This window comes from Haliotis rubra, unplaced genomic scaffold (genome assembly GCF_003918875.1).
Source record: "Haliotis rubra isolate DU_JTF1 unplaced genomic scaffold, ASM391887v1 Scf578, whole genome shotgun sequence".
Taxonomy (NCBI): Eukaryota; Metazoa; Mollusca; class Gastropoda; order Lepetellida; family Haliotidae; genus Haliotis; species Haliotis rubra.
The window spans coordinates 443936-459505 of NW_025767277.1; the positions used below are offsets into that span (position 1 = coordinate 443936).

The 15570-nt window shown below is 41.1% G+C and overlaps 1 protein-coding gene across 3 annotated transcripts; it reads right to left on the reverse strand.

The window, feature by feature from the left end:
- Positions 1-999: 999 nt before the first annotated feature.
- LOC124254632 lies at positions 1000-9545 on the reverse strand. Of its 3 annotated transcripts, none has more exons than XM_046688470.1 (7): positions 9445-9545; positions 6105-6422; positions 4559-4891; positions 3662-3985; positions 2979-3248; positions 2396-2660; positions 1000-1194 (listed from the first exon to the last, which is right to left on the reverse strand). In XM_046688470.1, exons 1-7 carry the CDS (start codon positions 9521-9523, stop codon positions 1143-1145), a joined length of 1641 nt encoding a protein of 546 aa, XP_046544426.1. In that variant the 5' UTR covers positions 9524-9545; the 3' UTR covers positions 1000-1142. The 3 variants fall into 3 exon arrangements, with proteins under 3 accessions (XP_046544426.1, XP_046544428.1, XP_046544427.1); XM_046688472.1 differs by lacking the exon at positions 1000-1194 and adding an exon at positions 1831-1970; XM_046688471.1 differs by lacking the exon at positions 1000-1194 and adding an exon at positions 1930-2048.
- Between the last annotated feature and the right edge of the window lie 6025 nt (positions 9546-15570).

Below are 15570 nucleotides of genomic sequence, written 5' to 3' on the forward strand. Positions count from 1 at the left end.
ATAATAATACAACAAACCCAAAAAACCCCTAATCAAACAAACCAAACAAAAGCAAATCAAAATAAAACAGAAACAAACAATTAGAAGATGCCGAAAACTAACGTTTCATTTTCACTGGCTGTGAACCCTTCAGCTAAAGTAGTATTACTAAGCAACGTCAACAATGCCAAAGCTGAAACTGATAAAGAGCGTTTCCCGTATTGTGAGACTGACATAGCTTTGATCATAGCAATTACAATTGCTTATCTCAAATCTCTTCCATGGCATATAGCATTGTAGGCGAATGGATAAGGAAGGTATGTTATGGTAAGTACTGACAGATAATGGATCTTGAGACAGTTACGTACAATGTTTCACATAATGTATACATCTTCGTGTTAAAAAGCCCCAAAATATCAACGTAAAAGAACACCCACTGAAAACGATTCCATGGGGCATAATCTGGTGCCCCCCGTGCTGGAATATTGCTAAAAGCGGCGTAAAGCTAAACTCACTCACTCACTCCATGGTGCGTACAATGTTAAATAGCAATATAGCGGCGAACATTATGTGGCTGAAAATCACTGATATAGCCAGGTGTTCGCAAATATGTTGAGTGAAGTACAAGCCAATGTAACTGTATATTGGGTTTGTATATGTCCCTGTCCTTCTTACATATCGTCCGTGTCAAACATCATCATGCCATCGGTAATTTCCGTACATCATACGTTATTTAATGTTATTCGAGATAAAGAATTACTACTACGAACTACCAAATGAGTTCGGCATTCCCAGCGGGGTACATAGAAAATGTTACTCGCTTGTAAGCGGGGTACATTGAAAGTAATAGAATAGCGCTCAGCCAACCAGAAAACGACATTTCACCATGCCATATATATTCACCCGAAAAGTTCAGTTCCACGTTGACGTCTAGAGAGCCTTCCCCATTGTCGACATAGATGGTATACGTTCCTTCATCACTAGCCTCCACGTTGTGTATGGTGAATGTAACCACGAACCAGTTATCCTCGATATTTGATGTTGTGAGTTGGTACTTCTCGGTATTTGAGATGTGAATGTCAGTCAGTCCGCCTGGAGAGAAAGATAGTCTTGTTCTGCTGGGTTCCGGATACCCGCTGAGATAGAATGTTCCCACAGCATCATCAACATATATCCTCAACGTGATGTCTCCTGCATTCTGGCGGCGCAGTTTCGCTGAAATGACACAACATGTATTGGCTTAGACAGGTGTAGGGTATATGCATAAGCGAGGAAGTGAGGTTAGTTTTACGCCGCACTCAGCAATATTCCAGCTATATGGCGGCGGTCTGTAAATAATCGAGTCTAAATAATCAACGAGCATAATCGGGATACGATGACATGTGTCAACCAAGTCAGCGAGCCTGACCACCCGATCCCGTTAGTCGCCTCTTACGACAAGCATGGGTTACTGAAGATCAATATTCTAACCCGGACCTTCACGGGTCATATATGCATTGACGTAGAACTTATTAAGATGACATATACTTTCGTCAGGATGCTTTTCTAGTTCATCTTCATCTTTCATAGTCACTTATCTGAATCAGTCTTGACAATTCACTTGAATAGATCTAAAGGGTATATGCCTGTTTTCAAAAGAGTGAATCTTCCAGTATAGCATGACTGACTTTGACTAAATGCTACTTCACACACGATGAGGTGCTTACACTTCAAGAAGCCAGTAGAAGCAGACCCATCGTCATGTCCAACTACATTGGACGCTGAACACAGGTATTCTCCTAGGCTGGGATTTCCGATGTTAAAGGCTACCGTCGTAGAAGCGTAGGTTGTGGTGCTGCCAAGTGCTGTATTCCCTTCCTTAGACAACCTGATGAGGGACACATACAAAGGCGGCGTGCCGTCCACCTCACATGTGAAGGTCACCACGTCATCAGGATTCAGGTCAGTACTGGGCGTGACGTTATGGGTCAGTCGCTTTATGGTTGGTTCATCTGGAGTACAATGCAGGTACAGAATCTCAGTTTATCACCTGAACTCTTTCACTAACAGATACGATTTCGTTTCATTTGCTAAAAATGACGAAAGATTAGACAGTGTCCTATGAAGTAGGTTGTTTCTGTTCAAATAACGTTTTATCCATATGTGGTCAAGAAAATGATTAATGCTAGGCAAATGCCATGAGGTTTTCATTTCAATTGCATACTAGGCAGTGGGGAAATCTGGCTACTAAAACGATTGCTAGTCACGCTGCAGGGCCATGGTCGAATCGCCGAATATTGTGTCTCCGCCATGATATTGCTTGGGTATTTCTCACTCACTCACTCACCCACCCACCCGACCACCCACCCACTCACTGTTCCTCAGACATAGAGAAACTAACAGCCATCACCCCAATAACCCCAGTACAGGTACTCACACAGAACATGGGCATCGCTCCAGTCTGAGTGAAGGCCTTGTTCTACAGCCTGACATCTGTACTGGTCCCCCCTGGTTTGCAGAACTGATGTTGAGGGTAGCACCTGCGATCATCTCCCCACCCTCCAGGCTACTGTCGCTTCGCTGCCATCTGTACACGAGCTCCTCACTCTCAGCATCTGGAAACATCCTTGAGGCGGAGACACAAGTCAGCATCACTTGCAGGTGAGACCCTGCACTGGATATTGTTGGAACTAGGGGTTTTTCTGGAAGGAAGTTTTTCATGACATTAAAGAAAATTATCCAGTAGTATCATCAATGAACATGTCAGAACCGGGATCACAGCATATTACAAATTATTATTAAATATTCAAACCATCCCATTCATGTTTATAGCATCACACGGCAGATTCCATGATAGTGCAGTAAATGTCACTTGAAAATAATCATATACTCCAAAACCCAACCGTCTGTATATTTTCAGTGAAATAGCATGTTTTATTTTATGAAACTAGAGGCCAAATGGTTGGGGAAAAAGTGAGAGCAATATCATTCTGTGGAACACATCACAGGAATATCCTTACTGAGAACAAACGGCTCGCTCCATTGTGACACAAGTCCCTGCTCTGTGGCTTGACATGAGTAGTGGTCTCCATCCCTGGGACTGGTCCTGATGCTGAAGGTCGGTTCTTGGCTCTGAAACACCTCCATGCCTACCTCGCTGCTGTTCCCCCTCCAGTTGTAGGACAACATTTCCGGGCTATTATGTGGAAGTGACCGGGAAGCAGAGGAACACGATAACGCCATGCCTTGTCTCTCGGGAACATTTAAAATTGTCGGGTCCCTGGGTTTCCCTGAAAGTATTAGATTCCCTTCATTCTCCATATTACCATCATGTGCAATCCGTGTAAAATACACAGAATACACTGTTCGTTTAAACATCATCAATACAAAACATGTCGTCGCTGTTTCAAAATGTGAACATGTGTCTTTCTTTTTAATCCAAGAAATTGATGTTGTATGAGAAAAAAAATATCAGGGGGAAAATGGCCTGATCAGATAAAAAGGAAGACAAAACAGTTATCTCAGAAAATGTCATTAACATAATTCATCTGAGGAGATTTCACTATGTTAGGAAACTGCACCATAATGAAAAATGAAGGTACTTGAGATTGTAACATTTTCAGACATATCAAGGTATCGGGGACAAATGCAATCTTCTACTGGCAATCAAACTGACAATACGTAAGGAATGTAAGGAACTCACGTAAGACATACACGAAGTTGTCCCAGTCAGCGAGAGTTCCATTATCCCGAGTTTCACAAGAGTACTGCCCAGCATCATTCCCCCTGACACCGTGGACTATCAACTGCACTGCCATGTAATCATCAGCTGTAAGGACTCCGGCGACCGTCACCCTGGATCTGTAGGGGGAGGTGATGAAGATGCTGGCAGAGTCGACATCCAGTATAGCTACACCACTCGGGGACGTCACGACGAATGGGCTCATGGGCTGCGGCAGCGTCCACGTCAATGTGGCCTTGCCCCCTTCGTTCAGCACGACGTGGTTGGTGTAGACAACTGGACCGGCTGTGTGGAATATATTAAGGGAGGAATACATCATCAATAGCAGTACAGTGGAAAAGTATATTCTACAAATGGCAGAGGTATAACAACGGAACAGCAGTAAAGTAAGAACACATGTTTTGCCTAAGCATTCACAGAGACAAACACAAACGAAAGTTAGAAGATGTTTGTTAAAACATCCAGAATACATTAACGAGATATCAGACATCGAGCGTCAAGTAAAGCAAAGCAGGACTACTGCAGAATCTTCCCACTGCAACACGGACTGGTTTGCTGGGAGTCAGTGCTGTATTGGAGAGGGGGATCTATGTTACAACTGATACACAATACCTTAGGTGGCTTGCATTACGAAACCGGCATATGTCTCCGGATTAGTGACGTCATGACAGAGGTTTGGTACAAAACAGTTACCATATCGCTACTGCTTATATGCTCTGAACCCGTGACTTCCGGTTATCAATGAAATAATCGAAAATGTGCAATAGCCATGCATAGAGGTCGAAAAGCAGTAACTTTAACCGATCTTGAATGCAACGTGAGAACCAATGAATCTCAGGTGCGTAAATTATTACTTACAGTCCATGTTCAGGGCAAACTCCTCACTCTGGCCCGTAAGATGTTCCTTCCCAAATTGAGCTTGGCACGTGAATCTGTCCCCCGTGTCTCCTACAGATGTGACGGCGAGTGTACTGGTGACCACCCTCAGCTGACTGCCGGTCTCTCCATGCTGGACTGACGTGTGGAGCTCCATGCTGCTGTCAAACTCTACTCCATTCCTCCTCCAGATGAAGGAGGTGTCCCCGGGATACGATGACGTTGCATTGGTGACGAAGATGCACGACAAGTTCCTGCCGTTGTTGTGAAACAGATCATATGCATCTGTGGTCGCAACATAAGGGTCTCGGGCATCTGTGAAATAGTGAGTGAGTGAGTATGTTTAGTTTTACTCCACAATCAGCAATATTCCAGCGGCGGTTACAAACAATCCAGTGATCAACAGCAAGAGCATCGATCTACGCAAATGGGACACAATGGCATGTTTCAACCAAGTCAGCGAGCCTGTCCAACCGATCCCGATAGTCGCCATCTGTGAAATATATGTGACAGGATACATCCACAACTATAATGCCGATAACGCCAGGGAACAGTATTGGCCAATTCACACGAATTGGGCCCGGTATGGCACACACGTAACATACTGACAAGTAAATGAATTCAGAAATGCATATTATGACTGACAATCAGTCGGGTAACTCAAACTAAGCAAAAATTACAATTCTATTCTTAATTTTATAGCGTCTCAAAAATGACCCTTGACTACATGTAAATGCAACTAAACCGCCGGCAAAACGAACACACTTGAAAGACTTGACGTTAGCTTACAAACGTATCAACACGCTACTAGACTGAAACCAGTCGCCGAAACACTACAACCTTGCGATTCAGATCATAACTATGTCCGTATCCCATGCATCACCTACGAACAACTGTTCCTGGTTTGTTTCGTGTTAGTCGGCGTAAAAATGTGTCCAAACAGTTATCATTACTGATGGCGGTTAACTGTGATCATGTGATTTGCTGCTACGCAACATAAGTGTTGAGACAACCTACTCAGCGTCACTGCTAAATGCGACTTTGCAATATGCTACTATAACTGCTGATGTGTCATTTCATCATACCATTCATGATACACATATATATATATGCCTGAAAATATAGTATTCACTTGAAAGATCCCACTTAAAATATGCAATCGTTATCAAAAGAATATCGGGGAAACTATCAACATGTTACTGAAAACGGTTTTCGAATCACTGGATGCACCACATTGAATACATCACAATTTCTTGTTTGTGTTGTGTTCTCCGCATCAAACACAAGAATATGCTTCATTTGTCAATCAGTTTACTTTGCAGACATGTATTGCCTAATTGTTTCATCTGCATTCTATCTTAGAAGTTGGTGAGTACAAAATGAAGCATTCAAGTTTATGGGTGACAACTTCTTGTTTATTGCATAGAGCTTGATAACGGTGTAAGAATCGAGATCGACAAGTCGCTCTATGCTATGAACAAGAAGTTGTTATCCATAAAGTTGCATGCTTCATGTATGTTTTGCCTACCGATGACGACGAGTCTCAGGCCACATTGATTGATAGAAACGCGGGGTCTCCTTTCTGGCGACCCCCTGAAACACTTATAACGTCCAGAGTGTGTCCACTTGACCCCATGAAGTACCACACTGACCCCTTCTTTACTTGAGGATATGTTCCGTGTTCTGTCCTTGTAGGCAGGATGGACAACCCTGACCCCACCAGACTTGGAGATATAGAATATATCTTCCTTCCACTCTGTGTTCCTGACTGTGTACTGCTGTAGGCGGGCCGGACGTTTCCAGGTTAACGTCACCGTTCCTCCCAGAGGAGCTGTTATCACAGCCGCTGAAACCGAAAACACATTGTTTCCAAACAGGGTGCGAAATTGTTTCCAAATTTTGCTAGCCAATCGGGCAGGCTATGCCTGAGAGGTTACTAGTCCACAACATAAGTCACTAGGTCCAAATCTGAATGCAGAAACTAAACCAAGATTACAAAAAGATAAATAAAATAAAAAACAAATGTATATTTACAAAATGACCCCATGGAAATTCACTAGCCAGTCTGGCTACTGATTGTGGAAATTACTGATGCGACTGGATTCTTACTAGCCACGGGCTAGTGGGCCAGTGGATATTTCGCACACTGTTTTCAAATCATGTATATCAGCGCTTTGGAAAATGAAGTCAGACTAGTTTACATGATTCTATTCTCATACTAATTTCTGAACTTCATATAACCTTTCATATCATATCATTATTATATCACCTTTCATATCATATATCGTATCGTATATCACATCATATCGTATATCACATCATATCATGTTGTATCATATCTCTCTCGACCCATGAACATCACATAGAAATGATCCTCTGCAACCCACTGTTGTCATAAGAGGCGATTATCCGGATCGGGAGTTCAAACAGGCTGATTTGGTTGACACATTAGTAATCGATTTCTGATATCTGTGCTCATGATGTAATTCTCTGGATTGTCTTTTGATGACTGGATCATATACGGATCACTGCCATATACTTGGGATACTGCTCCGTGCCGCGTTGTTTCGATGGCATTTCCAGCCTCACGTATGTGATAAAAAGTATAGAACATCATGCTAATTAGATATTCGAAAGTATAACGAGTGATTGATATGGCTATACGCATTATTTACGCAATGTCACGGCGGGGGACACCATAAATTGGCTTCATTCATTGTATCATGTGAGGAAGCGAACCCAGGTCTGAGGCGTGAAGAGCAAACACTTCGACCACTAGGCTTCCCCACCGTCCCTTCGAAAGTATAATTGGGGCACGTAACATATTACATGTGCACCGATAATACAGTGAAATGTGCGTTTGCATTTAGGATGAAATATTCGAAACAATATCTCTGTTTCACGTACCCATTTCTCTCTCTCTCTCTCTCTCTCTCTCTCTCTCTCTCTCTCTCTCTCTCTCTCTCTCTCTTTCTCTCTCTCTCAAACACACACACTCTTTCTCTCTCTCACTTTTTCTCGTTTTCTCTCTCTGTCCCTTCCTCCCTCTGACCCTCTGACACATTCTCTCTCTCTCTCTCAAGCAAAGTGATGTTCATTGTGCAACAATGTTCCAAGAGTAATGCATTGTCCATATGAAATTCTGTGAGGGACAGTGTCTATATTTATACCAGTACTAGATTAAGAAAAAAGGAAAAAAACGGCCTGGAAAGTGCAACAAGGAGCTGATTCCAGAACCATCATAGAGCGTATTTTTGACTTTTCTATCCTCATTTCTTAGGTATATAAGGGAAGGTAATTCTTGCACCTCATCTAACAAGACAGCAAGTTACCAGAAGACCAGGCTGGCGTGTGATGACCATTATCCCCTGCCTATACCTACTGTTGGAGTAGTGTTGCTAAGGTGAATATTATCATCACTTTCTTTATTGTTATTACTGATCTTGTATTTTTAAACCAGCTGCCACTCTAATTTGTACTTCCATTGTGTGATTTGTATTGTTTTAATTGACTCCTATGGTTCATTACATCACATTATATTTCTCTGCAGCATGTCAGTTTCCCACCTGATTCTTATATAGACTGAGTCCACGATGACTCTTTAGTTTTTGAGCAGAGAATCAACACATGGTTTGCTTGTCAGCATCATGTTTCAATGCATTAATAATAAGGAGAGCATTTTCATGTATTTTCCCATTGTACAATGAAAGAATTATCTGTAATGTTCTTCAATTTGTCTTATCAGGTGCAGTTTCTTGTGTGCCTATGTTAAACGGGATATGACATGCAACTTCATGAAACTATAATCAATAAGCAGTCCTTTTCGGCTATGCTTAGCGATATACACTCACAGACAGCCGTGTTAAATTTCCTCTGGCCTTTTGCCTTAGTCGCGTGTCTCTAAACATCACATCGGTTCAGAACAATTCCAAAACATTTTCCCCAGTGCATACAGCATTATACATTGGAAAATCTTTGTGAAAGGCCAAACACATTCAGTTCAACCCTACACCTACAGGTAGAGGTACTATGGTAAATGATTGATAGTAGAGGTACTATGGTAAATGATTGATAGTAGAGGTACTATGGTCAATGATTGATAGTAGAAGTACTATGGTAAATGATTGATAGTAGAGGTACTATGGTAAATGATTGATAGTAGAGGTACTATGGTCAGTGATTGATAGTAGAGGTACTATGGTCAATGATTGATAGTAGAGGTACTATGGTAAATGATTGATAGTAGAGGTACTATGGTAAATGATTGATAGTAGAGGTACTATGGTAAATGATTGATAGTAGAGGTACTATGGTCAGTGATTGATAGTAGAGATACTATGGTCAATGATTGATAGTAGAGGTACTATGGTAAATGATTGATAGTAGAGGTACTATGGTAAATGATTGATAGTAGAGGTACTATGGTAAATGATTGATCCTTCTCCCTCTGTGGGGAACACTTGGCAGATGTCGAATGGCTCAAGTCTAAGGAAGGCTACGTCACTTGTTTTACATGCTGTTTATCTTATATTCTTTTCATGATGTCTTTTGCATTGAAAATTCATACTGTGTGTTAAATGAATAAAGTGGAAACCAGAAAACTTGAATTATTTCACAGTTTGCCAGTTACAATATCTGTATGTGCAGCAATGAACTCTTGAACTAACTGAAGCCTAAATACCCACTATTTTAGTGATCTTGTTATGGTAGCTTTATAAGATAACAAAACAGCAAGCACACCCCGAGGCCCACCATGCCGTGTGTTCATTCAACGTGACCTGCAGAATCCTGGATGTGAGAGATGATCTTAACCCTTTCTTTGTGTTATTCATTACTGTAGAAAAAATACACTTAATGCATATGCTTACCTTTGGCTAGTTGACAGTCATGGAATTCAGAGCTAAACAGGACACAGGAAAACAATAGCCCACTGATCAGTTGCCTCATGTTGAGATGTGAGCTGTGTATAAAAATCAGTAAAATCCAGGTCACCGCAATTCGCACCTGTCTGCTCACAAAAAAATATTTCCGCATACGACTGGTGATGACTGAGTGTTCCGAAACTGGTGCACACATCCATTACAGGCGCCATTTGAAACAGGGTAATTTACTCACCTGTATTTACAATTCATCAAACGCATCACAGTATTAAAATTGAAATCAGGAATGGAGAATATATACATGGCTATGTTGATCATAGATGAGACATAACCATGCACGTTAATCTTTCTAGTTTAAACACTCGATGTACATTGGCACGATGTATTCGAACCCCAAATGCAACATGAATACAACCCAACAACCATCATTGCATCACGAATACAACCCAACAACCATCATTGCATCACGAATACAACCCAACAACCATAATTGCATCACGAATACAACCCAACAACCATCATTGCATCACGAATACAACCCAACAACCATCACTGCATCACGAATACAACCCATTAGGTGTTTCAAACAACAATCACTGCATCACGAATACAACCCATTAGGTCCTTCCGACAAACATCAATGCATCACAAATACAACCCATTAGGTGTTTTTGACAACCCCCAATGCATAACGAATAAACCATATACGGTGTTTCCAACAAACATCACTGCATCACGAATATAACCCATTAAGTGTTTCCAACAAATATCACTGCATCACGAATACAACCCATTAGGTGCTTCCGACAAACATCAATGCATCACAAATACAACCCATTAGGTGTTTTTGACAACCATCAATGCATCACGAATATACCATAAACGGTGTTTCAAACAACCATCACCGCATCACGAATATAACAAATTAGGTGTTTCAAACAACCATAACTGCACCACGAATATAACCCCTTAGGTGTTTCAAACAACCATCACTGCATCTCGAATACAACCCATTAGGTGTTTCCAACAACCATCACTGCATCACGAATATAACCCAGTATGTGCTTCCGACTACCATTACTGCATCACAAATATAACCCATTAGGTGTTTTTGACAACCATCAATGCATCACGAATATACCCTATAAGGTGTTTCCAACAACCATCACTGCATCACGAATACAACCCATTAGGTGTTTGCAACAACCATCACTGCATCACGAATGCAACCCATTAGTTGTTTCCAACAACTATCACTGCATCACGAATGCAACAATTTAGGTGTTTCCAACAACCATCACTGCATCACGAATATAACCCAGAAGGTGTTTCAAACAACCATCACTGCATCACAAATACAACCCATTAGGTGTTTCGAACAACCATCACTGCATCACGAATACAACTCATTAGGTGTTTGCAACAACCATCACTGCATCACGAATACAACCCTTTAGGTGTTTCCAACAATCATCACTGCATCGCGAATACAACCCATTAGGTGTTTCCAACAACCATCACTGCATCACGAATACAACCCCTTAGTTGTTTCCAACAACTATCATTGCATCACGAATGCAACCCTTTAGGTGTTTCCGACAACAATCAAATCATCACGAATACAACCCATTAGGTGTTTCCAACAACTATCACTGCATCACGAATGCAACCCATTAGGTGTTTCAAACAACCATCACTGCATCACGAATACAACCCATTAGGTGTTTGCAACAACCATCACTGCATCACGAATACAACCCATTAGGTGTTTCCAACAATCATCACTGCATCGCGAATACAACCCATTAGGTGTTTCCAACAACCATCACTGCATCACGAATACAACCCCTTAGTTGTTTCCAACAACTATCATTGCATCACGAATGCAACCCTTTAGGTGTTTCCGACAACAATCAAATCATCACGAATACAACCCATTAGGTGTTTCCAACAGCCACCACTGCATCACGAATACAAATAGTTAGATATTTCCGACAACCATCACTGCATCACGAATACAACCCATTAGTTGTTTTCAACAACCATTACTGCATAACGAATACAAATCGTTAGGTATTTCCAATAACTATCACTGCATCACGAATACAACCCATTAGGTGTTTCCAACAACCATCACTGCATCACGAATACAACCCATTAGGTGTTTCCAACAACCATCACTGCATCACGAATACAACCCATTAGGTGTTTCAAACAACCATCACTGCATCACGAATACAACCCATTAGGTGTTTCCAACAACCATCAAACCATCAAATCATCACGATTACAACCCATTAGTGTTTTCAACAACCACCACTGCATCACGAATACAAATCGTTAGGTATTTCCAATAACATTCACACGTCATAAGATTGTCTTATTGCTGTCAACAACGCCACACCCCGGCAAAACCCAAATTCATCTCCCTTCTACCCATCACGTATGTGGGTTAATAGTCTGTTAATAAGATCGCTACTTTACATTTTAAATCATACATTAATTTGGATGCTGTTGTTATTATTCAACATTGATTCACCCTTGTTAAAAAAACAGCAACAGCAACAAAACAAAAACGGAATGCCGAAACATCTTATAACTAGCACGCTCTTCAGCACGCTGGCTTTAGCACAGACTTATGCATGAGGGAAAGTTTGTAGCATATATTTGCACAGGGTACAGAGTGCAATCAACACCTGAATTTCAACAGTTGTTCATAACTGTTTAAAATCACTCGAGTCACGTGATATCCTGTTGAACCCAACCCTGCCGCTCTATACTCGGTGGGGGATGTAGGTCGAGGCCACGGGGGCCGGGGCATACGGGTCGATGTCAAGCTCTTAGCGTGGGGAGTAACGTAGTTTATCGGGGTTGGAATGGGGTAGACATGGCCTGGCCCGGGTTGGTAGATGATGTTGACGACTATGACAATGATGATGTTGGTGATGATGATAACTCACAATTGAGAGTTACATTTATAGTTCTTAAAATGGAGGTGTATTCATTACTCAACCAAAAATGTCATGTTGTACACTAAATATAGAAGAGACCCACTGAATGTCCAGTTGCAGCTAATAGCGAAATTCAAACACGTTACTCCAGTATATCTCTCAGAATGGAACAGAACATGCCCTTCATATGTCGAATGACATTGAATGTCCCCACCACCACCACCACCACCACCACCACCACTACTACTACTACTACTGCTACTACTACTACTACTACTACTACTACTACTACCACTACTACTACCACTACCACTACCAATACCACTTCTACCACTACCACTACCACTACTACTACTACCACTACTACTACCACTACCACTACTACTACTACCACTACTACTACCACTACTACTACCACTACTACTAAAACTACTACTACTACTACTACCACTACCACTACCACTACTACTACTACCACTACTACTACCACTACTACTACCACTACTACTAAAACTACTACTACTACTACTACCACTACTACTACTACCACTATCACTACTGCTACTACTATTACTACTTCCACTACTACTACCACTACTACTGCCACTACCACTACCAATACCACTTCTACCACTACCACTACTACTACTACTACCACTACTACCACTACTACCACTACCACTACTACTACTACCACTACTACTACCACTACTACTACCACTACTACTAAAACTACTACTACTACTACCACTACTACTACTACCACTACTACTTCTACTACTACTACCACTACCACTACTACCACTACCATTACTACTACTATTAAAACTACTAATACCACTACCACTACTACTGCTACTACCACTACTACGACTGCTACTACTACTACTACTACTACTACTACTGCCGCTATCCCCCTGAGAGGGTATGTAAGTCCCATTTTACTAACAGTATTTTTCATTATCCGTGATTTTAATTGTAGTATGTATGTTTTTTAATATAAGAATCACCAACATCTGAAGAAATGATGTAAATCCAGTAAGTCCCCATGGTCCCTAGTGTGGTGATCAACCTTCAGTTGTGGGCGACCTATAGCCCGGTGTTTATATTGCATTGTCCTGTAGTATAATACATGTTTTAATGCTTTCATGCTAGTTTTAACTTTCTATTTGTGATAACATTGTTGTTTTTACTGTCCTTTGTTGACAGATTTTACGAAATAACTTTTATTTATTATTAAAGACTATATTGTTATAGTCACGATATGGCTGCAATATTGCCGATGTGATTCTAACCGTAACTCAGTCACTCACTACTACTGGTAGCAGTAGTAGTAGTAGTAGTAGTAGTAGTAGTAGTAGTCGTAGTAGTAGTAGTAGTAGCAGTAATGTGCAAGTAGTAGTAGTAGTAGTGTAGTAGTAGTAGTTCAGCGTAGTAGCATAGTAGTAATAATATTGTTGTTGTTGTGGTGGTATTGTAGTAATATAAGGTGTGAAAAAAATTATTACCTTGCGCAAACCACAGCTCGCCAATTAGAATGAATCAAAAAAAGCAATCTGCTGTTTGAAATCTCCCATGTTCATACCAAGCAACAATTTTACCTCGGGAGGTGTAGGTCGAATAACTCCACAAAACTGTTACATTTCAGCGTATATGGTTCAAACAGACATGATCTCAGGAAGGGCTGGTATCTCGCACTTCATGCATTTTATCACACAACGCCTTACAACGATGTCACCTTGACATCTTGGTTATCATCACCCTGTCAGCGAAACCAGATTTGTTTTGCACCTGATGAGATCACTTAAGTTTACACATTGGTAATGAATGTCCCACCTTTCTTCAAAACTAGCATGTCAACCCACGTTTATGACCACGACACTCATAGCAATATCGGGCAAGCTGCAAATCACATCGAATGTCAAAATGAAAATATCATTGACGCTAACAAAAATATGACGGTGACATCCACAGCAAATATATTGTTAACACCCGCAAAAAAATCACCCGAATACCTTCATAAATATTTCCTCTTCACTCTATCGTTGATACCAAATTCGATAATATAGCCTTAACATTCACCCAAAAATATGGCCCAGCTCTCACAAAGATATATCCTGGACACTCAACATATCAAAAACCTGATAACACCTACATCAATATATATCACCATTACAGTATATCACCGACACTTATAATAATATATCCCTACATCCACTAAAATATTCATTCACATGCCAGGAATACCAACAAACAGATACCCTTTACATCCACAACAGATAACACACACAGTAATGCCACGTCGTAATCCACCTGCATTGATATGTTACACATAATGTGTGTGGTATCGACACCCAAAACAATATATCCTGTACATAGTCAAACAGAGCGTGAAGACAGCCAACAGTAATGTCACAGTGATATCCCTCAAAATAAGCTGTAATCACAGCAAACTACCGTGAACACTTTACAATACTATGACCTCGACAGAACAATTGCATATTAACACGATATCGAATTGACACCAACAACAATATCACACTGACACTCATACTAATGAATACAGGATATCAACAATATCACCTCAACAGTCTACACCAATAACACCCTGACACCACGGGAATACCGCCATCAGAACTACTAACAACAATATCACCTCGACAGTCTACATAACTAACACCCTGACACCACGGGAATACCGCCCTCAGAACTACTAACAACAATATCACCTCAACACCCTACATCAATAACACCCTGACACCACGGGAATACCGCCATCAGAACTACTAACAACAATATCACCTCGACACCCTACATCAATAACACCCCGACACCACGGGAATACCATCTTCAGAACTACTCACAACAATATCACATCAACAGTCTACATCAATAACACCCTGACACCACAGGAATACCGCCATCAGAACTACTAACAACAATATCACCTCAACAGTCTACATCAATAACACCCTGACACCACGGGAATACCGCCATCAGAACTACTAACAACAATATCACCTCAACACCCTACATAACTAACACCCCGACACCACGGGAATACCGCCATCAGAACTACTAACAACAATATCACCTCAACACCCTACATCAATAACACCCCGACACCACGGGAATACCGCCATCAGAACTACTAACAACAATA